At 41.4% G+C, this 27,968-nt stretch overlaps 1 protein-coding gene across 1 annotated transcript in view; it reads left to right on the top strand.

Moving 5' to 3' along the window:
* ppp1r37 (protein phosphatase 1, regulatory subunit 37) overlaps nucleotides 1-27,624 on the top strand; it is a 47,047-nt gene extending 19,423 nt beyond the window's left edge. The window contains exons 3-13 of the mRNA XM_074642122.1: nucleotides 8,027-8,072; nucleotides 8,198-8,298; nucleotides 12,857-12,976; nucleotides 16,072-16,222; nucleotides 16,364-16,519; nucleotides 17,499-17,611; nucleotides 19,890-20,031; nucleotides 20,124-20,290; nucleotides 21,925-23,716; nucleotides 23,830-23,915; nucleotides 25,543-27,624. Of these exons, the coding sequence (XP_074498223.1) occupies nucleotides 8,027-8,072; nucleotides 8,198-8,298; nucleotides 12,857-12,976; nucleotides 16,072-16,222; nucleotides 16,364-16,519; nucleotides 17,499-17,611; nucleotides 19,890-20,031; nucleotides 20,124-20,290; nucleotides 21,925-23,716; nucleotides 23,830-23,906 (2,865 nt within the window). The 3' untranslated portion in view covers nucleotides 23,907-23,915; nucleotides 25,543-27,624. The remainder of the gene's footprint in view (nucleotides 1-8,026; nucleotides 8,073-8,197; nucleotides 8,299-12,856; nucleotides 12,977-16,071; nucleotides 16,223-16,363; nucleotides 16,520-17,498; nucleotides 17,612-19,889; nucleotides 20,032-20,123; nucleotides 20,291-21,924; nucleotides 23,717-23,829; nucleotides 23,916-25,542) is intronic.
* Nucleotides 27,625-27,968: the final 344 nt, after the last annotated feature.

The raw sequence follows: 27,968 nt of genomic DNA on the forward strand, positions 1-27,968 counted from the left end.
TCAGCGCAATCACACAGACACCCACACACAGCTCTCAAACAGTTTCAACACAAACTGAACATTATAACCCTCATGCGGTTAGGTTTGGGTTTTTTTCAGTTCCGTTGTGTTAGACTGCATTAGTTTTAGCTAGATGTACCTATTATGGAGCTTTTTCCTATCTTTATTAAAGAGTGTGGTCTTTCAATTTGAGAACATTACTTAATGATTACACGTTCAGATTTTGTAATGTTTTCCCATAAAATCCTTTCCTCACACCCGATAAATCTGAGAGCAGACATTTCACATGCACATAGAAGCAGCCGCAGTGTGAGAAGGGCTGAAGCTGGAGTGCAGGAAATCTGTGCAAGCAACAATATACAAGTGCAAGCATACAATTTGAGCAGAAGCAGGGCTAATTCAAGCACAAGCGGGGACTATTTGAGTGTGAAGACAGGCTTTGAGGGAAAGCATTACAAAATCTGAATGTGAAATCAATAAGTCATGCTCTCAAATTGAAAGACCACACTCTTGAATAAAGATAGAAAAAAAGCTGCATAACCTAACAAACTGGCAACTGGTTGTAGTCTCTCTAGTATTTTGTCCTTTTTTCTTATAGTTATAGATATAGTCCTATAGTTTTGGCTGTGTTGTAACATCTGCTTTTGGGAGAGGAAAATGTTCATTTCACCCAATGAGGAAGTGCTGAAATGCTGGCAACAATGTCAGAAAAGGTGGTGAATGAGAAGGGCCGCTTCTACTTGAATTGATGTTTGCCACCTCTAGTGGAACGTCATAATCTCCTCTTAAATCCCTTGGCAGAGTGGAAAGCCATCACAACCCCAGCCTGCTGAGCTCCTGCTTTTTACCCCTTTTTTCACTCAGATTTGATGTGGCCTTTTCCCCTGTACTGCAGTCCTTGTCACTGCAAACACTACTGTCATGAAGCTGCCGACTGCTGCTTTTTGATGGCAAAAACTTCAACAACATTTTTTATATCATATGTTATCTGGGTTTTTGACTGGTGGTCAGAAAAACAAGCAATTGGAAGACATCAACTTGGGCTTTAGAAAATTGTCATTTTCTGAGATTGTATAGTCAAATCGATCAAACAATGAATCAAGAAGATAATCTGCAAATTAATCGATAATCTTAATGATTAGTTGTAGCTTCGACATATACTAATCTTTATTTAGACTTATTACATTACAATATTTATAAGAAAGGTCTGACGTCAGTCAATGGAGTAAATCAAAATGGAATAAAAACGCCTGGCTGGATAGTGGTGCAGGAATGAGTCCTAATACCCGGAAATGAGTTAACATTTTAGCACTTTCGGTTCCCTTGTCTCGAAGTCAATGGGTTTTTAGTTAGATGCCTGAAATAAGGTCTGTGATTAACACAGGCTTAAGAGATTTTAACGTTTTGTTCTACGATATATCACGCCAACTCGTCCGCCGCTACAGCCTCGTTGTGTATACTCACGCTCATGCGACCGTTGTGTAGTTTGTTTATTGCCTAACGTTAGCCTTTTACTTCTGGCTATTCAAAAATTATAAAAGTGGTGTTCATTTGTGAAGATTATCTTGCTGAACAAAACGTGTCAGTATCATAAACATTTGTTTGCCACAGAGCTTATTTTCTGCTTTAATCCAAAACTTAATGGAAAAATACCATTGGCTTTTTGTCGAGGGAACCGGTGAAATTCTAACTTCCAGGTTGGCCTACAAAAATACGTCATCCCTGCACCACTCTATTTGTCTCTAAACAAAGAAACTAAAAATAAAACCGCAACTATGTAACCTACTCTGCTCTTACCAGTTCAAAACCTTTGAAGCAACACCCGTGTCACTAATGTTTCAAAACAAAAAAGTTGCTGACTGTGTGTAGATGTGCATTTACTCAAAACTAAACCTTGCCCAGTCCCCAGGTAGTTACCGTGAGCAATCTTCCAATACAAAAGCCAACACAGAGAATTAACACTTAACTTGTATTGACGGAGTTAGAGACTCAGTGGTGTGCTGTTCACATCAAGCGCATTGACTGATAACTTGGCTGTAGTTTCTTGTGACAAAATTGCTGCCTCCTGATTCAAGAGTAACACTAACAAGAGTGTGGAAGTGTACATGCTGTGTAAGTTCAAAACCGCTGAGGTACAAATAACTATATACCAAAAGGCTATACAACATACAGTACTATAATACAATACTACAATAATAGAAACTAGTCAGGCAGCACTGAGCTGCCTTGTGCAGCCAGGAGCTGGACAAACTGGCAGAACAGTTAGGAAGTCCTGGTAGATCCACCCAATAGTTGTTTGTAATGTGAAGGCTGCTGTTCGTGAGGGTGAACAAAATTTAGTTCCAAACAATTACATCCTAAACCTTTTCTTCCGGTGATGAAAACACTTCAAAAGCCCGTTAATGTGGTTTGAGGGCACGGCAGGGTGCACCACGGCATGACTCTGGACAAGTGCTATGATGGCATCCGGTAGAGGTGGGCTTTTTTCAGCGAGGGTGGTTGTTACTCCCAACAGGCAGACGAGTGTTTCATGTCTTGTTTTTCTGCCTTCTCTTGTGGGTTAGCCAGCACAGTCATGTGTCTCATAATCCCTCTGCATAAGCAGTTCTTCAAATCCAGTGGGGGAAGCCTCAAGGCTGTTTGTTTTTATATTTCTGCCGACCTCGTGCCTTTGTACGTGAATTGGTGCATGTGCTGGATCGGTTTTGCGTTTTTTAACATGTTCAACTGTTTTCTTATGTAGGAGTTTTTTCTACTGAATGTGAGATGTAGTTTTGTCACAGAGGAGGAAATACACATGAATGGGCAGAGCAGACAAAAAAGGCATTTTTTAACCTCCTTCTCAAGCAGACATGAATTACTGTCCACTCAGAGTTTTCATGAAGCAATGGGAGCAGTCTCTGGTTTCTTGTTTCTTTGTGGCCAGAGGGAGACAACCAGCATTTGTCCTAGACAATAAAAGTCTAGACAATAAAACTGACCATGTAATTCGGCCTGGACTGGCAATCGGGAGCACAAGGAGAATCCCTGGTGGCCTGGCCAGCTGATTGGCCTAGAGCACTTTCAGACACAACGCCGCTGGGTTCAGCACACATCACAGCGTGCATTTGGGCGCAAGCTCACCGAACGGCGCGCTGTACTTGATCTGGCGGTCTACAGTTCTTGTTCCTGACATTGGCAATATGATAATGGCAATATGTTTAATGTGATTGTATCAAAATAATAAGGGCCTGTTATACTGAGAGCCTCTGTCTAATAAAGACCTCTTTTATTTAAGTATATAAATGTCACAGGCATTACTGGGAATGTTATGTTTATTTGATATCTCTAATACTTAATAACTGTGTGTATGCAAACATACAGTATGTGTCTCTCTGTTTGTATTTGTGTGAGAACATCCCGTTACCAAACTGATCAGACGGAGGAGTTGGCAGTACTAGCGTTTGCAGCAGAGACACATTAGCACTCACTTTCTCCTGTTTGTTCTGTCGCACAGTCACTGCAGCACACGCTCATAAAAACCCTTAACTAGGCCTCTCCACTGGAGCTTTGCCCGTTTGTACCTGCAGGTGTGTCTCCATGTGTGAATGATGATGTTGAAGTAAATTGAGCCCCAGATGGGAACACATTTGTGATTCGAGAGACTCTGCAAAGAAAGTTGGGTTTACATCTCAGCTACTTGTCAAAATGCACATCACTATGCTAAGCTGCTGCTGTGAGCTTCATTTAGTCCCACAATCTGGGTACATTTCCACTGGGACTTAACAGACCTGGGATGGTCATCGCAGACCTTCAACCCGCCTCCCCTCCATCATATTCTGCTTTTTATGTGATTGCTCGTTTGCTCATGTCTGGCTTCTCTCCATCCCTCCCTGCCACTGTAGTCTTTTGGTCCACTACCGCCCCCTCTCATTTCTGCTTAGTCATCCTTGCAGTAACCAGCCACATAAACAAGCCAGTCAGACCAAATGGCTGACCAGTGAGAGGGGGGTTTGCAAGAGGAGCTCAGCCTTTTACAGATTTTTTTTTCCTCTTTCACTCTAAATGCTTTCTTTATTAAGTCCAACTGCACTGTACACGTGGCAGCTCGCCAGGGGCCCTGCCGGTTATGTACATTTCTGGCAAGTTGTTCGTGTGTCTGTGTGTTTTATAAGGGTCGCTATTTAGAAGCTGCATGTTGAATGCCTGCTCTGCAGTAATTCCCCACAGAGTCTTGAGACCTGGACACTTGGTAGCCTTGTGTCACATTTCTGCTGCAGCAATTCCCTCAGGGACAAGTGGTTTCCCTATTATGCAATGTCTCACACGCAGCCCATGTGCACACTTGATTTCTCAGAATATGCAGAAGCTTGCTCTCTATGGACTGGTTTAGTATATTTGGAACAAGGTAGTTTTATTCTGCAGGAAGTATACTGTAAATTTATATAAAATCTCTTGCTGCACACGACACATGTACGTCAACACTGTAAGACTTGGCAACATCCACATGCTGCATAGACACCCACGTCTATTATGCACAGAAATATCATTCTCATTAGGGATGCAATTTAAAGGTCATACAGGCTGCGTGCAGACTGATAGCTTTTCAAAGGCAGACTGCAAAAGATGAAGTGTGCTCAATGTGTTGCACGCAAAGCAGAAGTTTAACATTTTGGAGAATAAGTTTTCTGGCTGAAAGTTAGATGGGAGATTCAATACTATGCTCATGTCTGTACAGAAAGTATTAAGCTACAGCAATAGATTTTTTTAAGCGAGATATCAACTGTAGATTTTCAAATATTGGCAGTTTTACAAAAATTGATGGCTAATCGAAAAGTTGCTTCAACATTTTCAAAGTTGAGAAGCTCAACAAACTGGCTCGACAGTAAGCTCGTGCCTGCGGGGATTGTCAGCCAGCCACCAAGCCAGGCACACTCACAGAACCCGCTGTGAGCTGGCTGTAGCTTCCTCGAGAGACCGGTCTCCTAAATGCACTTGCGGGGATGGCTGGCTGGCGAGCCGGCCAGTCACACTCACAAGAGACCAAGAGAGTTTTTTTATTTCCCTGATGACGGATGGTTTGTTTAGAAGCGTTTAGAAGTCAGTAGCCAATCAGAGGCAGCAAGGCATACTGGCGCACATGTGCAGAACGGATCGAGCAGTCTGGACGGATTGGGCACTGACACCCCCTGTTTCCAGTTTTTGTGCTAAGCTAAGGTAACTGGCTGCTGGCTGTAGCCTTGTATATAAAAAACAGACATGAACGTGGCATCAATCTTCTCATATAACTCTCGGCAAGAAAGCAAATGGGAGTATTTACCAAAATGTCTAACTATTTAACAGTTGACAAGGACCTTTTGAACGCTCCATTTTGGTCTCTGTGAGGCCGGACTATCTCATTTAGGGAGAAGATGCAGCTTTATCCCCCTTCATCCTGCTTCTCCACCTGTTCTTTTCTATGCGAATCCCAGATGTCATATCTCTTTATCGACTTCAGGCTAATAGGAAATTGGTTTTGTAGAAGGTCCTTTTTACTAAAACACACTTTGCCAATTAAAACACACTAATGAAAACAGTGCAAATATATAACATAGACGCACAGTATGGCAAGAATCACCACAGAATTTAATGAACAAGATCAGAAAGAGAATCAGTAGCTCGATGTCATCCACCAACACACACACACACACACACACACACACACACACACACACACCCATACCACCACTCGTGCAGAGGCACACTATGCGTCATGCACTATTTTGGGTTCTGGCAGCTCTGTCAGGGAGGTATTTACACTGATAAAGTCATTCTCACTGACAGGTGTCCCATTTAATTGTAAGTGAAGATTGTGTTGCTGTTAAATTGCCCAGAATGTGCGTCTGGTTGTGTTTACATAGTCAACACCATCTGGTTTTGAAGAACATTCAGAGTTTTTTAATTAAACCATATTTCATAAAACGTACTGAGAAAATACTCTTGCAATTTTTAATTTTGGTTTTTCATATAATACTACCTCAAACGAATGATTCAGTCGGGTACACAGCTAAATAATCTTCTTAACTACTAAAGTGTGTTATTTAGTGCCATAATGTTTCCCGCTGATTGTATTATGACAATACAGCTTTTTAGATGAAGCATTTCTCACATAACATCATCATGTTTTTGGGACCCGTTGAGTCATGCAGGAGGCCATGAACCCTCTGTACAACTAAACCATCATCAGTATGGTCAGACACACGAGGGCAGAGGTTATTGAGTTCATGCTGAATGGGCTGAGCAGTCAACTAGAGAGAGGGATTTGCCGGTACATAGTTTCGAGGGGAGCACTCTGTATGTTGTCGTGTTTGTGTGGGTGGTTGAGTGTTTTACCAGGGTGAGAGGTTAAATATCCTTCCACCTTTTTGATCTGTGATGCTGTGGTGTCTGACTACAAGTTGAACACACAGAGGCAGACAGCTGTACCTGCTCAGGTTTAAAGAATCAAGTGGAACATAAAATGGTCGAGGCATATTTAGGCCACATTTCTATTGGCCTGGGTTAAGGTCTTTGCACACCAAGTTCGTATTTTCGTTTGCGTTTTTTAATAAATCATCCGATAAAAAACTTTACAATTACAAACCTTGCACGCTGAATCTGATGCATTTTATTATTCTATTTGTTGCAAAAATTGGCAGTACAAGACCAAACTGAATTAATGACGTGGATGCAATGGATAGCGTTAGTCCCAAACGGGGCTAATGAATGAAAGACATTTGCAAGAAGCTATCGTTAAGCTGTCTAGAACACAATCACTACTATCTAATCCCTGCAACCGTCCCCGATTCCAAACTGTTCTGTAATCACCTGCAACGATCTATCTTTAAATTCCGCATCTCTGTATTCTTTTATTTCTTTATCGTAACGTGCTTTGTGCTGGGAGATGAAGTGAACGTTTATCATGCCATTTTGAATGATGATGTTTGCCCGGACGGTGGCTCCGAGTGGTCAAACAACCCCCTTTTGCTTTTGACGGATGGGAAAAAACATAGAAAATCAAACCTGTTCTGAAAACTTAAATGACGGATGAAAGTTTCAGAGTCGGTGTGTAAATGTGATTGACGTAATATGAACATGTCGTATTAATTTTGGACGAAAAATACAGACTTGGTGTGCAAAGGCCTTTAGCCCGCTTTAATGGTGTTGATCTGCACCGAGTCGTGAACAAGCGTCGCTTCTACTGCTGACTGAAAAATAAATGTTTTTAATACTTTCACTGCGTTCAGCTCTGAATCTCTGTGGTTTGGAATTTAGTTTCACTCTTGCATGCCTGGTCATACTTAAGATATAAGCCCTATTTTTCAATTGACTGACTGCTCTCAGCTGTATCAGAGCTCTGTTAAGTTGTGTTTACTGCTATTGCACACCAAATATTTCCTGCTGCTGCTGCTTCAGTTTTTCCATCAGCAAACCAAGGGGAGGCTTTTATTGTGAAGCAGCTATAGGAAATGCAATCTATATGGACACATTCTGTGCCATTTGGTCAGCGGCAGATTGGTTTTCCATATTGCAGGGAGGAAAACGTCAAAGAAAACCAACATCTCTTACCTTGCTATGCTGTCCTGTAGAAAATCGTGCCAGCAAGGCTTGAATGGTTAGAGTGACAGTGACATGACTCACAACACATTTGAAAAACAGCATTAGGAATGACAGAGCATTTCTTTATCTAATATTGTTCAAAGTTGACATCATTGGAACTCGCTCAGTATTCATTCAGTACTTCCCAAAACTTTCCAGTGGTACCAGAACTCAAAGGCGCAGAGACACACACATACAGTATAGTAGGAATGCACCAGAGGTGAGTTGTGCAAACGTGTCCTGCAGATGCTTTTCTTTGCAGTAAAGGTTTATCTCAGTTTACACAAGATCTGTGTTTTATCTCCAGTACCAGTATGTACTGAATTGCCTCCTGTGTGATGTGAAAGTTTCAACATATGTAAAGCAAAGCTTCATGGGGTAATACACAAACTCAACTCGTACTGACACTGCTTTTTTTTTGTCTCCGTAGGAACTGAAAGACCTGACTCTGCGAAATGAATGCTTAGATCTAAAAGGTAAGAACCAAAACATCAGCTTGACAGTCTTGTGGAAATCAACAAATACCAACACTTTATCAGATTGGGAGATTCATTTTTTTTAACTTATTTTTTTTACAAATGTTCTCAACGTATTCCTTTAGGTGAGAAGCTGGACTACAAAGCATGTGAGTCTCTGGAAGAGATTTTGAAGAGGGTCCAGTTTAAAGTGATAGACCTGGAGCAGACCAACCTGGATGAAGATGTAAGAAGATCCTGCCTTTAAAATCTCTCTCATTCCCATCCTTCAATTCTCTCATCATGCATCATTTCTCTAGCATACTTCCATCTTACATCCATAATTCATGCCTGTCTCTCTTTCTCTTTCGCTGTTGCGTTCTGGCCCTCTGTCACACTCTGATCCTCTTTTTCACTCTCACTGTACTGACAGGATGTGGAGTGTTTGTCATGGGTTTTCTGATTACTCCTGATGTCCACTTGTGTAAACACCATTAGGGACATTTGGCTGTAGGCGCGCACAGATAGAGACAGTGCTGCAGTGTAGAGAAGAGGGACACAGGCCTTGACTACTTCCTTTCACACAGAGCTCCAGATATACTACATCACATGGACACAAGCGCTGCTTTTAGCCAGAGTCACATAGGATATGTTTTTTCAGGGTACGAAGGGTCACTTTAATTACTGCCCATTATTTGATTCCTGTCTGGCAAAGCCTTGTCAGTACTTTCACCTTTTAACCGCAGAATTGATTTAGGACCCAATCTCCTGCTTTTTTTCAGCACACTTGTAGATGGTGTGATCATTTTAGTCCTGTCTTTAGAGACACGTGTAGACTTGAGGATAATTTGGGCAGCTGTTGCATTACCTCCACACTGTCTGTTAAGTGTGCAGTTTGATTTCCATGAAAGTCAATATGAATTAGAGGTACCCTGTGGAGTTTTGGACACTAGTAGCGCTTTGGAGCAATGTCTTTAAGTCCCCAGTTTGTTTATATCATGTCTATTCTACTGATTGACAGTGTAGAAATTCATCAGCGAAGCCAAGGAAGAAGACTGCTAACATGGGTGTAAACAGTATAGGTTTCAAATTCTTCCACGTTTTCAGCTCTGCAATTGTTTTATGTGTAAGGAAATGCTTTCAACACATTTGTTATGCCTCAAAGATACACGCAGTGTAGTGTGGTAAAAAACTGTGGAGGTAAAACATAACCTAAAAACTCCTAAAAACTGGTCCCTTTTATAATAGAAGCATGTGAGAAGGGTAACAAACGGCTTCAAACCCACATAGACTATAATAAATACTAAAATAAAGCTGTAGTTTAACAAATGCCCTATTCATAATTACGAACCAGATTTCATCATATGATTTATTAGCAGCCATAAACAGTGTCTTGGTGGAAAGCACTATTATATAGCTTGAGGGATTGAACAATTGGCCCCAGTCCTTTCTTTGTAGAGAGTGCATCTTCTCCTTGTGTTTGTGAAGGGAAGCCCTTTGTATACTCTGAGTTTCTCCAACTTTCTCAATTAATAAAATCCGCCCAACAACTTAAAAGATCACCTAACTTCACCTCTTACTGCTAGCTTGAAGGGCGGATCCATCTGCTTTCTGTTTGTTTTGGGGGTTTTTTTCAAATGGAAACGCCCACTCAGCCTTTGCAAAAGCAGTGACGTAGGTTACCAAAGTTGTTACGTTGGGAAATAACTGAAAGGGTTAGTTTGGATATTTTGAATTAGTGTTGTATGTATACTCCCGTGTTCTGCGAGGTAAAGTTACTGCTTTTGTGAATGTAGTCGGGAGGCTTTGAAGACCACGATATAACAACTTCAGTTCCCCGTCAGGGCTGTCTGACGGCGAGGTAAAGTGGACGGGAACAGCAGAAAAACATATTTTAGCCACCTAAAAAAAAGAAATATCAGTTAAAGTGTACGCTATATTTAGAATATTTAGAGTTTTTAGAAGGGCTTGGGCAAATAGCATTTTGAAGCTAAAACATACCATACATCCTCTCACCAAAATTTTAATGTTCAGATTTGAATACATAAGAAATACGACTGGGAAGCTACAAAATGATTACAAAAAAAAGAAATAACGGACCCGCCCTTTAAGCAAGCCCAGAAAAAGCAATACGTATTAGTCACTTTCAGAAAGTGATTTATAAATGAATGACATCTGTTCGTGGCATTGCTTCCCTTGACCTGGGACGTGCCATGCCTATTGATGGCAATGCGGGAACAATCAAGATAACGAGAAAGCATTTTAATATCAAGTGTAAATGCAAAGACCCATGAATCAAGATACAGATGGCGTTATTTACCAGGTGTTGTTTACCTGTGTTAGCCCTGAGGTGGACTGCACCGGCTCCATAGTATAGTATAGTTCTTATTTACACACACAGAACGAAATGCAAGCAGTACACTCATCAACAATATTGTACATATACTTTTTTCACCGATCTTCATTCTAGAAAATACACCCACAGCTTATACACACATGCACACCAGAGCTTCACATAGTCCAAACAAATGGATTAAAATAACACATTTCTCAACCAACATGGAGCACTGCCCCGGAAATATGAATGAAGTAGTTGAATGAGTCACCAGAGAGCAGCATCTCCGCCTGAGACGAGTGGGCTCAAATGACATGAAATTAAATTAAAAGTGTTGAAAGGAGAAAAGGAAGTTGAGGGGAGAACAGAGTAAAGGAATCGAATGGGGAAGTGAGAAGATGGGGGAGAGAGAGACACAGACATTCAGTAGATGGCTTGATTTGGCAGAGCCCCAGTAGTGGCGTCTTGTTGGGAATGATATGGGAAGATGAAAGGAGGAAAATAGTTTTGGAGGGATGTTTTAAGACGCATGGGGAGGAGCAGGCACGGGGAGCACTAACACTGGCTGGCTTTTATTGGGCTCGATGTGACTCATCTTCCCCCTCCCTGTAGATAAACACACTTGTGTATACTCAGTAATGTCTCCCAGTATACACGCACACAAAGGGGAAAAGGTTATGAGACGCTATGCAGCAGCCTGTCTGATTTTGTTACTTATCATCAGCCTCAGTGGAGGATAAACTCATACGCTCATACTCCCATTTTAATCTGCTAGTCTCCTCCTGCGACTGGCTGCACACAGGAGCAAATTCACTACTGGCTGCTGACTCTGGTGGTGTTTAAGTTTCATTTTAACTGTTGCTGCGGGAAAGACACGGAGGGCACAGAATCCACACGAGAGCTAACGGCTCATTTTGCTGTTTAAAACATGTTAATAACTTGTTGAAAAAATTCAGAGAAGCAGAATAACAAGCCATCCACCTCCACTTCAGTGTCATCAACACCTTTACATAGTCAGTATTATCAGTGATAGATGAAAGAGATGCACCCCCACAGCACTACCAAAACCAAAACCAGATTAAAACACTGATCACATGAGTGCACTTCAGCTGCATCACATGACATTTTCACTTTAGTCCTTCATCTGCTCTTTTACCAAACAGGGAGTCATGCCCCTCGATTTTGCACAATTTTTCAGCCTGTAATGAATGCCGTTCTTCACATTATCTCTACAACACAGCTGAACTGACAATTAACTGATTACTTGTTCGACATAAAATGAATCAGCAACTGTTTCTATACTCGACTAACCTTTTTTTTCGTTTGTTTGTTTGATGGTTCCAGCGTCTCAAATGTCTATTTTACATAATTGTAAAGTGAATATTTTGGGGTTTGGACTGTATATAATGCAGAAAATAATCTGCAGATTCATTTATATTGACAATAGGGCTAGGCAATATGACTATATATATATATTGTCAAAACTGTATAAAAATTATATATATTTTTCTATATCGTTTCTATAGCGATTATAGGCTAGGACTATATTTATTTCTTTTTTCTCTATACCATAGTTTTACTTAACTTTGCACTTAAGTTATTAAAATGAGAACTTTTCAGTACTCGATACTTGTCATTTGTAAAGTATTTAATTCACACAGGAGTGTACAAAAAAAGGCTTTACCATGTGGTTATTTAATATAGACTATTGAATACCAGCAAACATACAAGAAACTATATTGTGATATACAGTATATCGTTATCGAGATATGAAATGACATGTATCAGGATAAAAGATTTTTGCCCTAATTGACAATAATCTAGAGCTCCATGGATTGATTAATCAATCAACAGAAAAGGTATCAACAACTACATATATTAATCATTTAAGTCATGTTTTAAGTAAAAATGCCAAACATTTGCTGTTTCCAGTTTCTCAAATGTAAGAATTTGAAGCTTTTCAGTGTCATAAATGAAAGTAAACTGAATGTCTCTGGATTCTGAGCCGTTGATCTGACGAAGAAAGAAATTATAACCACATTTTCAACTGTTTTCTGATATTTTAAAGACAAAACGATTAATGGATTAATCAAGAAGATAATCAGCAGATTAACGATAGTGGAAATAATCGTCAGTTGCAGCCTTACCCTTAATAAACTTCATGCAGTATTATATCTAGAGGATGGGAGCAGTAACACTTTTTATTTGCAGCTGCAGACGGTAGCCCAGACAGGTGTGTCTTTACCCCCACCTGAGGCTCCTTAAACACCTCAGCGGGTCTCAACTACTCTGAGGGTCTGTTACCGTGGAAACTACAGCCGCTCCAGACTATATCATGTAACATCTTTTTCAGGGTTTTGAAACTGTGACTCACTGACTGTGAGATGTGTTTAAAATTTGTTGGATTTTAATCTGGAATGACATAATAACGTTTAATTTATTTCCCCTATTCTCCGTCTGTGCTTCTCAGGGTGCCTCGGCTCTGTTTGACATGATCGAGTACTATGAGTCAGCCACACACCTCAACATCTCCTTCAACAAGCACATTGGCACACGGGGATGGCAGGCCGCCGCTCACATGATGAGAAAGGTGAGAGATCATCCCCCCCCACCCCTCCCATCTACAGTGGATAAACATTGTCTGCAGAGATAGAAAGGACAGGATGGGAATAGGAAAGGATTTATTCATGGATCAGTAAAACACTCCAGAGAATAACATGTGATAGTGAAAACACAAAATGGTCCCACGATTGTTAAAAAACAGATATAAAACATTTAACATAAAATTAACCACTCCATATACAATTATCAGCAATACAGTGGAATGAAATTGCGTTCCTTCAGTGCTTCGGTACACACAATAAGAACAGACGTGAAACAAAACAGGTACAAAGACAGTAAAGTGCAAGTAGTATTAAGTTGAGTAAAGTGCAATGAATGAAAAGTGCCGTCACCAAAGTGAGGATGTTCCTCGTTTCATTAAGAACCTTAAAATATTCTAATGGATAAAAATGTTCAGAAAATAATAAGTGCAACAGGAATAGCGCCATTAGATTCATAAAAGTCCTTCTTGTTTTTGTCAATTTGATAGAAGACTGTTCCACAGCGCAGCATCAGTGTATAAATAATAATACAGTATTAAGGAGATTACAGGCTGAATTCTGACAGGAAAATGGCAGAGAGAGAGAGAGAGAGAGATTTTCTTTCCGCAGAGAGGGCAGTGAGGATGGACAATAAAAGTAATCATTTATAAAATGGTGTGATGGACTACACTGGTCTGAGTGTGTTTGTCTTCAGCGAGGAAGTTCTTCAGTCTTTAAACCAAACTGTGTGCAATATTTCACATTATGCATTTTGTTTGGCCTGAAAAGAGGGTGTTTGGTCTCAAATACTACCGACTGAAAATCTTTTCCTCTACTTCTGTGTAGCTTTGTGCCCAGGGGAGAAGATCGATCTTTCCTCTGTTTTCTTTATTTTTTATTTTTTTCTAAACTTGTGTCGTGCAGCGCTGCTGTTTTTCTGTCAGCGCTCAGACATACGGGGTCGGCCTTTCCTCGCTTGCTCCTCCAAAGTCTTGGCTTTTACGATGCTCTTTGACGTCAGTCATCACTGTGAAGAATACAAATGGGTCGCCAGGCAAACACATTAATATATCACCTCTCAAGCCATATATGTGAGAAAACACATGGATATGAACAGCTGCTGGTTAGCTTTTGTCAAACAAACCGTGTGAAGGAACCGTTGATTGGGTGTCAGAGGAATAGAGAGGGTGAAGCCACTCAACAAAAACACATTTCAGACCGTTGTTTTTGTATATTTTAGGGCTGTCAATCGAAAAAAATATGTAATCACAATGAATCGCAAATTAATCACGCATATTGTATCTGTTCAAACTGTACCTTAGAGGGAGATTTGTCAAGTATTTAATACTAATCAACATGGGAGTCAGCAAATATGCTTGCTTTATTCAAATGTATATATATATTTATTATTAGAAATCAATTAACAACACAAAACAAAGACAAGTACTGCATTTAGCATAAAAATATGCTCAAATGGGGACCTGCGGTAGCTCAACTGATAGAGTGGGCACCCCATGTACCAAGGCAGAGTCCTTACCGCAGAAGCCCAGAGTTTGAATCCGACCTGTGGCCCTTTGCTGCATGTTATCCCCTCTCTCTCCCCCTTTCATAACTTGTCTCTCTCGCTATCAATAAAGGCATAACAGAAGCCCCCCCAAAAAATATACTCAAATCATAATATGGCAAACTCAAGCCCAACAGGCAACAACAGCTGTCAGTGTGCTGACTTGACTATGACTTGCCCTGAAAACTGCATGTGGTTATCATAAAGTGGGCATGTCTGTGAAGGGAAGACCTGTGGGTACCCATAGAACCCATTTTCATTCACATATCTTGAGGTCAGAGGTCAAGGGACCCCTTTGAAAATGGGCATGCCAGTTTTTCCTCGCCAAAATTTAGTGTAAGATTGGATCGTTATTTATCCTCATTGGCGACAAGCCAATATGACATGGTTGTTAGCGCGTTATTATCACGTCAAGTTTGACAGCCCTAGTATATTTCTATACTGTATCATAGTTTAAGGTGAAAGATGAAGTGTGAGATGATACACGCAAAAAACGAACCCTATACCAAATGTAGTAAATTAACAATTAATGAAAAATCAATCAGTTTCATTTGTATATTAGGTTACTAGATTGTGGAGTTTGTGGATATTTTTGGATTGGCTGAAGCTCACTGATGTTTCCTGGCATTGTGCAACACTGAACAACACTGATCTGTTTGCCAAACCACAAATTACTCTGCAGTGAGTGTAATATTGTGGCCTCTTTATTTTATTTTTTTTAAAGATTTGGTTCATTACTTACCCACCTAGAGGGAAAACCAACAAATTCTTAATCACAGTTACTAAATGATACAATAACTGTGTTTACAATACAACTGCGGTGCTCATACATTTTTGTATGAGCACCGCAGTTGTATTGTAATCACAACTAGAACTGAGTGAGAAGCTAATTTCTCATCTGATCAGTGTTTGTCTGCAAGCATCGAGTGTGTCTGGAGACACCAGCTTGTAGATTGTTTGTGTTGTAGCTTGTCAATAAAAAGTCACAGTAGCTAATTTCAGCAAAGCCCATAACGCACTAATGCTTTGACAAGACTGCGCGTCCGTGAGTCCCTGAGGTGAGGCCTCGGATTAAGCAGATGAAAACCAATATTAAAGTGCCTTTATCTGGGCGACAGTGTGCATTTGCGTCATCTTTGTCATTCACATTTGCTCATTTGAGGATAATGTTTTATGTATGGAGTCTGATGAAGCTGGTGTTCATCGGTCTACGACAGTAGCTACGGTATAATCACAGCTAATGAGAGGTTACAGGATCAGGAATAAAGATCAAAGGAAAATGTGTGTGTGTGTGTGTGTTAGCCAGATGTTGTTGGTCATCTACTTGCAAACTTATTTTCAGAAAGTCCTCAAGACAACCTCATATCAAAATCAGCATTTAACTTGTATAATTATACTCCCCGTCCTTTATAAATGTGTTATCTTATTGCACTTAAGAGCCACGCAAAGACTGTTTTCATCCTGATGACGAGAACGTTATTGCACTTTTATCCGTCTACTCCAAATTGATTGTATCTCTGTTGGTGTTTCCCCCCTCAGACGAGCTCTCTGCAGTATCTCGATGCACGTAATACTCCTCTGCTGGACCACTCGGCTCCCTTTGTAGCACGAGCACTCAGGATCAGTGGCAGCCTGGCAGTCCTCCACCTGGAGAACGCTGGTCTGTCTGGCAGGCCGCTCATGTTACTGGGTAAGATGGACAGAGCGCTTTCTCTCTCCAACCCCGCCTTCAGTGTCGGAGAATCACAATTTCAGAATTGAGTCTTCTATTCCTGACATTTTGGTTTTTCTTCTTCCCTCACCTTCCTTTATAATATATATTTCTGGACAGCTACGGCTCTGAAGATGAATATGAACCTGCGGGAGTTGTACCTGGCAGACAACAAGCTCAATGGCCTGCAGGACTCGGCCCAACTTGGCAACTTGCTCAAGTTCAACTACAACATTCAGATCCTGGACCTACGCAACAACCACATCCTCGACTCTGGTACACAGTGCAGTGATGGAGTACTAACACATACTGCAGCATAATTGTTTTATAGTCTTGTATGTTTTCTCAAGGTGGAACTGTTTTGTTAAAAAAAAAAAAATTATTGTGCACCTCAGTACATTTTCACAAACTCGGGTAAGATGAGTTTATTAATACTTGTGGGGAAATCGCAGCAAAATTAATACAAAATAATGCAATAAATTTAATAGAATAATAGCAATGCACTTATTGTGCAAAGTTACATTACATACTAAATAAATAGTCTGCATATGGCAATCTGAAAATGTACCTTTTATTTCTTAAAAAAAAACACTCAAACTGATTAATCGATTATCAAAATAGTTGTCAATTAATTTAATAGTGGACAACTAATCGATTAATCGTTGCAGCTCTAGTGCCTCAGTGTACTGTATTTACCAGCTGCTTGACAGAGGTGTCGTGTTTATAGAGAGACATCAATGAAGAGTTTGATCATCTGTTCACTACAGTGAATATGACACGTTTTGTTTTAAACACAACCCCAGCCAGTCTTATGCTGCATAATTTGGTTTCATTTAAATTCAGAATATGATTACTGTTCAGGCAGGGAAGCAAATAAAAGTGAGTAAAAGTATTACATTTTGCCCTCTTTGTTTTGCTTTATGATTAGTGATTTGTTTTATGATGTGATTTGGTTGTCACCACTTAATACAGTATAGTGCTATTCATTTGGATTTTACAGCATTATGTAGCCAAACAACTCTGAAGTATCTCTGTTTAGAGGTCTGCCTAACATCTGACTAATGAGCTAAAAATAACGTCCAAGTCTTGGTGTAAAAATGTGTTTTTCATGCTTTGCTTTCCACCAATACATACAGTATTTTTTCATCTATACTTGATGAATAGATTCACACACAACACTAAACTCATACTAGCACTGAGCTCCAGATGCAAATACACTGATGTCCTAACAGTCTGCCTCTGTTTGTCGTCACAGGTCTGGCCTACGTGTGCGAAGGTCTAAAAGAGCAGAGGAAAGGCCTCGTCACTTTGGTGCTATGGAACAACCAGCTCACACACAATGGCATGGGCTACCTCGCTGCTGCACTGGTACACACACACACACACACACACACACACACACACACACAGCGGGACAATGAATCTACTCACACACACTTATCAGAGGTTTTAAGAGGACAACGCTGGCTGTGTGTGGTTCTTTAACAGCTTAGGCAGGGAGAATTCAATTTTCTCCTCATTACTCTGTTAGAGAAGCGATCAAAATAGAGCTCTGCTTGTTGTTTTACCTCTTTTCTCATATCTCTTCATGATCGTCAGCCTTATTCCACACGTACACGTTGTACTGTAGCTCAGTCTCGTCTACACCTGGCGTGACTTTTGTTTATTTAATGGCTAGAGTTTACCCAGTAAAACAGAGAGGGCTTGATGATTATTTGCTAAAGACAAGATTTGAAAATATAATTTGCTCATGCAGCTTTTTAACCTCCTTACTGTCTGAAGGATCTTGCTTAAAACAAATAAGATTAAAAACTGCTTTGTAGTCAGATGACTCATATTTGCATTTCACTAGAGAAACCGCTATTTATTTGTGCAAACTTGCGAGTGACAGGTGTGTAGGTGAGAGATTAACATGCCGTGCAGATAGGTGTTATGACGTCTGATGTGACCGGACATTTCCACGTAGGCTCCTCATTAATACAGCTGACATTTTGTGCGGTCGCATCTCGTTCAGTGAACAGATGTGAGCTCAGGACTCGTCTTTGTGCCGTTGTCAGTTGTTTATCTTGGTTTGATTTCACAGCAGTCTGGCATAGATAATCCATTACTAAAGTCAGTGGTGTAATGTCTGTTGTTGAGTGATAGCATCATTATCTTCACACTCATTGTTTTAGTACTACAGCGTTTACGTTTAGACACTTCTGAGTCATTACAGTCTCAGTCTTATCAGATACACTTTTATTGTTGTTTTTAATGTTGTGTTACTGTTTTGTCTTATTAATAGAACCACTGAGAATTTTACTAACATGGCATGAATACCATTACTGAATGATTGATTGATTGATAATCTGCACCATGTTTCTTGCTCACATGATTTGCAGTTTATTGATGCTGTTTTATGAGATGAGATAAAAATGTAGTTGACCCAATGTAATGGCTACAAAACCTCCCTTTTGTTCAATATGAACAGTGTTCTAGTGGAGCTTTAATGTTGCTCATGTTTGATGATTTGTTAACTCAGAATTTAGCTGCATATTTCAATTTAATCCAATTATTTTTCACACAAGTCGTCTTTAAATAAAGAGACAGTGGTGTGAGAAAACTTTAATTTTTGTTTATAGACTATACCATTGTACCACACAGTTGTTAATATGTTTATAACTGATGCTTATGTTTGTGTATAAACAGTTACTGGTATTATTTACTGCTTCATGCTGCTATATGCGTCTGTTAATCTAAGTCACTAATGTGCAAATCAGTAGCCAAGAAAACATGTATCTGTACAGACCCTTATTATTAAAGTAACTCCTTATATAAAAGGTAGGAGGTATTTTGACCAGCAAGCTAAGCTAATTTAATTTTCTGTTTCTTAGCAGTATGATGTTTATAAAAATAATCGTCACGACTTTGAGTGAAGTGACGGGTAACTATTGATCAGACCAGATAGAGCTTTAAAGCTTTTAAACAAAACCAGACAAATGAATGCCTTCAACCTCTCACATGGTGTTATGTAATGTATGTAGAACTGCCGGACCTATTATTTTTAGAAACACATGACGGGTGTGCTAAATACATTTTTTTTTTCCTCCAAGAGATCTGTCTTATGGTGAGACTTGTGAGATGTTGCAGACACAAAAATGGCCTAAAACCCTGATTCATACTGATAAAGTACATCCCATGACTGTCTGATTCATTAACCCGGAGATAACCATCGTGTACTTGATCGCCTCATTGCAATGAAATGGTGGCAACAGTAACAGTTTAAAGAGAAAAAGGCCTGTACACTGACAAAATTAATAGAGCAATAGACATTTCTTACACAGTGAAAAATATGTTAACATAAATAAAAGTTCATGTTTTAGATCTCAAAACATCAGCAGCACAGCTCTGGCACTCAATGAGAGGTTTCAGCAGTAGCTAATAGGAACGATAATTGGAAGCCAGAGGTGCATACGCCACTAACTAGACTGAAGCGTGGAAAGAAACTGGAGCATAGGCAGTTGACGCGCATGCTATGCGTACACATTATAAATTCTGGGTTGCATGTGGGTGTCCACCCACCGTGTCCACCGGACATGGGCGGATGGGTTTTTATAATAAACTATTAAACACGTCAATATCTCTGTCGTTTCTCTGCCTCCCTCAGCCATGCACCCAGAGTCTGGAGACTCTGAACCTCGGCCATAACTCTGTGGGTAACGAAGGGGTCCACAAGCTGAAAGACGGACTGATTTCCAACCGCTCTGTGCTCAGACTGGGCCTCGCGTCCACCAAACTGTCCTGCGAAGGTGGGAACTAGTGCCTCAGATTTTGTGGAGGACTTTTTTGCTGTCTAGCTGTCATGTTTGACTTCTGTTTCTCTCTGTCATCTGTGCTGTAGGAGCTGTGGCTGTGGCTGAATTCATCGCTGAGAGCCCCAGACTGCTGCGTCTGGACCTTCGAGAGAATGAGATCAAGACAGGTGGACTAATGGCGCTGTCGCTCGCCCTAAAAGTCAACACCTCTCTGCTGCGTCTCGACCTTGACCGGGAGCCCAAGAAAGAAACTGTGAGCATGGGGACAGGGCTTGAGGAAGGGGATAGGCGAGAGGAAGTACAGGGACAAATAAAGTCCAAAACAGACGTTGACATGCACGCGTTTCTGTTTACTTTATATTGGGTGTCTTCATGAGCGTTTGTTGGCATACGGTAGACGCAATCATAAATTCTGGGCTATACGCGGACAGTCTGCACAGACCCTCGCAGACATGTGATTTTCCTTATTTTCAAAGCCATATATATCTTTTTCCTCTGTGCCATAGACCTTCATTGTTGCACTGGGTGAAGTTCTCCTTAAAGGTACAGTGTGTAGGATTTGGTGGCATCTAGTGGCGTGGTTACAGATGCAACCAACTGAGTACCCCTCCGCTCGCTCCTCCCTTTCCAAGACTGCGGTAACGTGAGCCGCCAATTGCAAAACCGTGGTAACGCTGTTCGCGTCACTCAGAGGCCATCCTTACTATAATAAGACGGCGGCTGGCCTTACCACGGTTTTGCACTCTGCAGTTCACATTACCAATATGGTCAGAGAACTACGGTGGTCTTTAGGTAACGTAAAAAAACGCAAAAAGCTCTCGCTAGATCCATTGCACACTATAATTTAGATTGAGTAGAGTTTTATATAGATTTGTTGTCCCAGATGGATATTTGTTTGGGGGGTGTGGGGAAGGACTAATGGATCACAAATTAAAAGCAGATTTAAATAGGTGGGTTTTGAGTGCAGTTTTGAAAGAGGGAAGTGAGGAAGAATGTCTGAGGTGTTGGGGCAGAGAGCTCCAGAGGGAGGGAGCAGCAGCGCATTGCTTAGAACAACAGTGCCCAACTGTTTTAAGAAATGATTTAGCCTTTCTATCCCTTAAGAATGAACTGATTAGATTTTGGTGGTCAAAGGTCAAGGTCAAGGTCACTGTGACCTCACGTCCGTCCCATTCTCGTGATATCTCGGGAACACGTTGATCATCTATCTTCAAACATCCAGATGAACTGATTAGAATTTGTTTGTCAAAGGTCACTGTGACCTAACAAAAGACATTTTTGGCCATAACTCAAGAATTCATATGCTAATTATGACAATTTTACACAAATTTCTAATAGGATAAAATGATGAAGTGATGACATTTTGGACGTGGATGTAAACTGCAACTTGACTGGTTGGTGGAGGCGGTAGTTCTAGTTTAAAAATGAAACTATGGATCTATGACCTGTTTTTTTATCATGTATGTGTTCAGTAGGAATCAATGGGCCTGCAGCTACAGACAGGGTAGAAAAGTGAAAGTATTGAGCGATGGACTAATGCAACTGTGGATTTTTCATTGGATTTTTTGACAATATCTACAATACAGAATAACACTAGCCTCAGACTAGCCTTTTTATGATTTTTTCTGGGAATTTTATGCCTTTTATTAAATAGCTGACAGTGGAGAGATGACAGGAAATGAGGGGAGAGAGAGATGGGGAATGACAATAAAGGTCTCCTAACCCCGTAGGCCACCAGGGCGCCCCCAGCTTTGGCTTTTTAAAGAAAATTGTGTTTTGAAATAAAGATATTACTGACTGAAACAGCAGCCTGAAGGGATTGTTTTGATTCAGTTTTTTTATTCTGATATTCTTGTTGTTTATGTTCCATCTCTTTTTGTTTTCCAGGTGAAGAGCTTCATTGAGACCCAGCGCGCCCTGCTGGCTGAGATTCAGAATGGCTGCAAGAGGAACTTCATCCTGGCTAAAGAGAAGGAGGAAACCGAGCAGATGATGAGGCAGTCGGCATCCATGGCTGAAATCGCCACAGAGGACGGGACCACAGAAGAAGAGCAAGAAGTACCAGCAACAGAGGAGAGAAAGGACAAAGAGGGGAAAGAGGGAGAAGAAAAAGGTGAAACAACAGGAAATGAAGGACAGACAAGCAGCCAGCCTGGAGAGAGCACTGAGACAAGCATTCCTCAAATGATCCTGGAGTCAGACTCGGACACTGAGGATGAGGAGGAAGAAGAGGTGGTAACAAAGTCATCTTCCACGTCAAAATCCTCCACTCGCTTAAACCAGACTCCTCCTCAAACCCAAACAGGGGTTGCAAAGCCCCTCCTCAGTGCCTCATGTACGTCCTCACTCCCGTCTGCCTCACCTGCTGGCGGACACCTGAGTGTCGTTTCCGGCATCACCGTCACAGAATCCACAGTTCCTCCCGGCACCCCTCCATCACCTGGTCGCTGTATATCTGTCTCTAGTCCAGGGAGAGGTCACAAGATCTTCATGGTAACTCGGGTGGAGAGCCCCCCTGAGCAACAGCAGCAGCAGCTCCAACTCCAGAAGAGAGCGCCTGCAGCTCCCAGACAGGCTAAAGAGGCCTCAAAGAAGCCTGTTGACGAGAACACACCCACGACACAGCAGACACGGCCACCTCCCTCATCTCAAACAGCTACACAAACACAACCGCTACAGGACGACGTGTTTGAGAGCTCACCTGCTCCGTCAACAGACTGTAAACTCACAGAGCCGAGTCCTGTAGCACACTTAGAGTCCGCACTAAACACTATAGAGCCACAGTCTACAAGTCAACCCACTGAGGATGTGACAGTTAGCACTTTAGATCCAGATGTGACAGATCCAAGTCAGCAAGCACCAGCCCTGCCTTCATATTCCTCATCTTTGCTGGCTGCAGCATTTCAGCTCACTGAGGAGGAAATAAAGAGCGTTAAAAACCCCCAACCTGAGCCCAGCTGTGTAGAAGGAAAGAAGGAGGGAGAGGAGGATGAAGGTCATATAGAAGATGAGAGACAGGTTAGCACAGAAGGAGAGTGTAAACTGTTAGATGAACTAAGTCAAAGCCAGACTAGTATTCCTGCAGTACAAACGCAGCAGCAGCAGCCGTTAACATCCGTTATTGAACAGCTACAGGACGAGCTAGCATCTGCATCAGAGGAGAACCAGTCGCTCAACCAAACAGAGGAAGAAGAAGAAGAAGAAGAAGAAGAAGAAGAAGAGGAGGAGGAGCCACTTCCACTACAAGGGAAGCAGGAAGCACCAGCCGACTTGTCAGAAAATGAAAAACCCAGTTTAACAGAGAAAGAGGACAGCCCGCCAACCGAAGAGGAACCATGTCCAAAGCAGCAAACGGAGGCTGATGAACAGGCAGTAGATCCTGTTCTCTCTGTCCAGACTAATCAACAGGAACCATCTGACACTCAAAGCGGAGCTCAGGAGTTAAATCCTGGAGCAGGAGAAGCCTCAGAGAGTCCCGAAACTGCCACGACTGAGTCTGTCTTCGCAGTCAAAGACGAGGATTCACCCGATGAGAGCTCTACAGACGATGATGAGTGTTATGCCGAGGCTCCGGAGGAGCTAGTCGGTTCAGCTCTACCCAACGGCCTAAAGCCTGAGTTCTCCCTCCATCTTCTCGACACTGAAAGCCCCAAGCCCGGCAGCTGTGTGATGGAGCACGGTGAGTCGCTGTGATCTCTGATGGTTTTCTTTAGATAAATGAAGTCACATATGCAGTTGGTTTTAGGTGTGAAAATCATGTTTGTTAATTTGTATTATGTGTCACTTGTGTAGTGAGTGTCAGCTGTGGACAAGACCTGGAGGAGCTGCTGCTAGAAGCCAGTTTGGAGACGGGGAGAGACGCGCCATGAGGTTGTGAGGTAAACATTTATCCATATGTATGTACAATAGATCAAGATAAATCACAAGTAGATTCATCATCATACTGTCGACGTACTGTAGAGTTTCCATGAAACACAGATGTCAACTTGCAGAAGCTATCTCTTCAAAAGCACTTAATTATTATCCAAACTGTCTGTTGTAAGCTTCAGTCCAGCCTACAGATAAGCAACAGATGCTTGCCATCAGGGGCATTTCTAGGAGTTTACAAGGTCTAATGCCCAGACCATCTGAGGCTGAGATCAGAGGGTGTGCGCGCACGCTGTGTTGTTTTGGGGGGGTCGCTGCTGTTCTTCCTGGAACACTACCCACGTTTCTACTCACTTAACAGTAATGTTAAGACAGTTGCGCTGTACAAAATGGACATTTCCAGGGCAGCTGAGGATTCTCAAAACTATGGTACTATGCTTCTTTATGTTTTTAGTTTATTTTTACATCTTTATTTGACTGCTGTAATATTTAGCACTTTGTGTTTATTTACGGTATATCAGATGTTTTGACCATCTCGCTTTTCTCCAAATTGTGTTACCAACAACTCCCAAAGTATCCTACATCCTTTAACTCATGTCATCTATGCCTACAGGACAGAATCATGTTTTACCTTAAACATTGTTCCCATAACACGCTGCACCCAGCGTCGTCTCTCCGAGCATCCGGCTTTTTTTGTAGTTGAAAATCTCTGAACTTTTCAGAAAGGCTCTGCTGATGTCATCACTGTGGATGAAGCGCTCCCCAGCGCCTGAAAAAGCACGCTATGGACAGCAGTCTCAGGACTGCTGCTGTGTGATCCCGATAGCCGGGCAGAAGCAGCAGGACTGGCTGAGCTTGTAGCCTATAGGTTACAAGAGGAAGTTACCCAGCCCCACTCCCTCAGTCTCGCTACATCCACACACATAGGCAGCAGAAGGGGTTGGTGTGGTTGGGAATTAAATTATTTACATTTTATGATAATTAGATTTTTTCCTCTGTCAGAAAGATTCATGGCTAGACAATAAACATTCCCGGCTGAAGCCCCGGAGGCCCGATGCTGACGACGCCACTGCTCGCCGTAGTCGTGCATTCAGTTTTTCTGTGCAATAACTGATTATTAGCGACACTGCAGCTGCGCTCACTTTGGGTTTTACCTCCAGCCAATCTGGTTTAACTGTTGCCCTTGGTTAGAACCTGTCTGATCAGCATTTTTTGATACTTCATTTACTGCTGACTTGCATGCAAAACAGTTATTTTACAACTTTGCAACTTTAAGAACGCTTGTAATTGCACCGCAGTGAACACAGCAAATATAGATAGACACTGACGGGAGACTGCAAGGACTGCTGCTGCTCTGCGGACGGGGTAGAAGAGGTATAAGGGTGGCAATATCCTCGAAAGGAAATTCAGGATGGCATGTATTTGTGCAGCCAAAGTAGCATTTTAATGACAAAACGTGCTGCAAAGAAGTGCTGCAATGGCCTCAGACACCACAGTGTGCACAGATGGAGCAACACGGTTTTATCTGCAGGAAGATTTTAATCAATCATGGATAACTACGTTTGCTATTATTGAGTTGGGTTTTATGTTCTCTGCTACGTTCAGGAATAATTTCTCTCCTCTCTTCTATTTCCACAGGGACGATGAGGACAGGAGAAAAACTCAGCACTCAGATAGTTTGTCTGGCTCTACTACGTGACTGGTTGCCCTACAATGTTTTTGCCATTTCTTTGACTTTACCACCAACACAACCTTTCCATAAAGGACCGAAGACCTGGTGTTACAGTCGAACGCTCTATACATGAACATACAAGCAATGGAAAGACTAAATCAACTTCTGGAGCTTTGCTGTGACAAATAAGGAACTCCTCTACATCCACACTACACCGACCACTGAAACACACATACATATGCACATTATGAGGAAAACGGGGGGTTAAAAGAGAAATAAAAATCACCATGTTATCACTACATTTTGTCAATCTGCAATCTTTACACACAAGCAGCCGCCTGTGAGTGAGAAGTAATAAGAGAGCTGGGGGATGAAACACTAACCAAAGACAGAACACAGACCTTTCTCACAGCCCTCCTGTTGCTCTCTCATGTAGATTTCCACTGTAGTTATGGGGGAAATATCTAGCAGTTCAAGATTTTTTTTTAATAAAACATACACATACCAGTGATACATGAGAAAAGCGGGATTGATGGCACAGTCACAAGACAAAAATAACGGTGATGGACTCTGCTGAGCGGACCTGCTGGCTTTAAACACTTGTTCTAGAGGTGGAAGTAGGTCACTGTCAAAAGGCTTTTATATCCAAGGAAGCTGAAGATGTTAACGTGTCTGTCTAAATGTCAAATGTTTTATGTCTGTGTCCCCACCCCCGACCATTTCTCCCCCTTCGGGGAAAAAAAAAAAAAGCAACTCTTAAGGGACCTCTGCCAAAGTGACCTCCCTCTTTGTCTGTTTTCTCATCCTCTGCTCACTTTGGCCCCTCAGGAATCAGCGTCCCCCTCCGGTCAGTCTCCTCAGATCTGATGTGGAGGAGCTGCAAACTCTCTCTCCGCCTGCCTCCCGCTACAACAACAAAAAAACTCTTTTTGAAAGTGACAAATTGCTCCCAGCTGAAAAAACCCAGAACTTCTGCGAATGTCGGAAAGCAAGATGCTTTTGGTTGAGTTATTTACATCTTTTTTTTTTTCTTTTTTTTTTTTTCATGATTCACTGCAACTTTCAGACACTTATTATCGCTTCGTTCGACCAGTCATTGTTGTGTTAAACTCTCTCAAGAAAAGCAGCTCGGTCTCTGTCATCATCTTCCTGTCTTCCACTGGTACTTTGTGCCATTTCACCGCTCCAGCTCATCATTCATGTTGCCTTCAAAACTCACCACTTCAGATTCAGTCGTCGTTTTTTTCGTTTGGGCTGCTTTAGAGAAATCAGTTATTTTCTATTTATTTTATAGCTATATGAGACTTTTCTGATTTATTTTTTTCCTTTTTCTTCTTCACCCCCCATCCTCATTTTATCTTTTTTTTTTTCATTTTTTGGGGTTGCTTTTAAAGATTAACCCCATTTTTTTATGTATATTTCAGATTCAAACTAGAGCAAAATATTTAGATTTTGTTTTTTTGGGGGGAGGGAAGGGTAATATGATTGAATGGTTGACGATGGTAGCAGTCGGGGTGCAGTAATACAAGCAAACACAAGGGAGCAGCAAACATATTAGTTCTCATCAAAGTCCTTGTTGTTTTAACACTACTCTGCTGGGTGAAGCTGTGGCCACACGGGAGCGCTAGTGGTTGTGTTGTTTTCCCACAGAGGAGACAGAAGTAAAAAGTCTGAACATCATATACCACACACTGCAGGCGCTGATGACCATCCTGTCCTGACTTTTCCAGAGCAAGGACTTTAGCAAGCACCTTTACATGAAAAGTCAGCTTCATGTATGTCCGTGACGAGAGCTGCTTTGAATTATTTCCTGAAGCAGTTGCAGGCAGGTGTGTTTGTTTTTTTCTTTCCTCTCAAAAGGAGCAGCATTCGACCCTCATGCTCCTCTCCACCCAACAGATAGTTTGCCCCCACTGTTTGTTATGCTTTAATTTTTAGAAAATTTTAATAATTTGTTAACTTAATTGAAATGTGCTGGTAATCACAAAGATATGTATGGCGAAATTTGTTCCTCTCAAATAAATGCATGTAATGACTAAATGATACAACTGAATGTTTCAATGTCTGAACTCTGAACAGATGGAAAAATGTCTTCAGATCAAGTTTGGTTGGGCTTTTTAGACAGCGTGCAAAGGGGCCTTTGTAGAGTCCTGTTTCTACCATTATTCATCATAACATGCTGCTGATTTGTAGTCTAATAATACTCATAATGCTTGTGATCAGTTATTAATCAAAGAACATAAATATACACATCAGAAGCAGTGAAGTGCTGCATAAACTGTCAGTCACTGTAATTTAATTTCTCCTCGTGGGTCCTGATGATGCAGGATGACAATCAGTGAGTTACCTGTCAGTCTGTATAACTTCCTGTTTACTCCTCTGGTTGGTTTGT

Source organism: Sebastes fasciatus, chromosome 7, assembly GCF_043250625.1.
Source record: "Sebastes fasciatus isolate fSebFas1 chromosome 7, fSebFas1.pri, whole genome shotgun sequence".
Lineage (NCBI taxonomy): Eukaryota > Metazoa > Chordata > Actinopteri > Perciformes > Sebastidae > Sebastes > Sebastes fasciatus.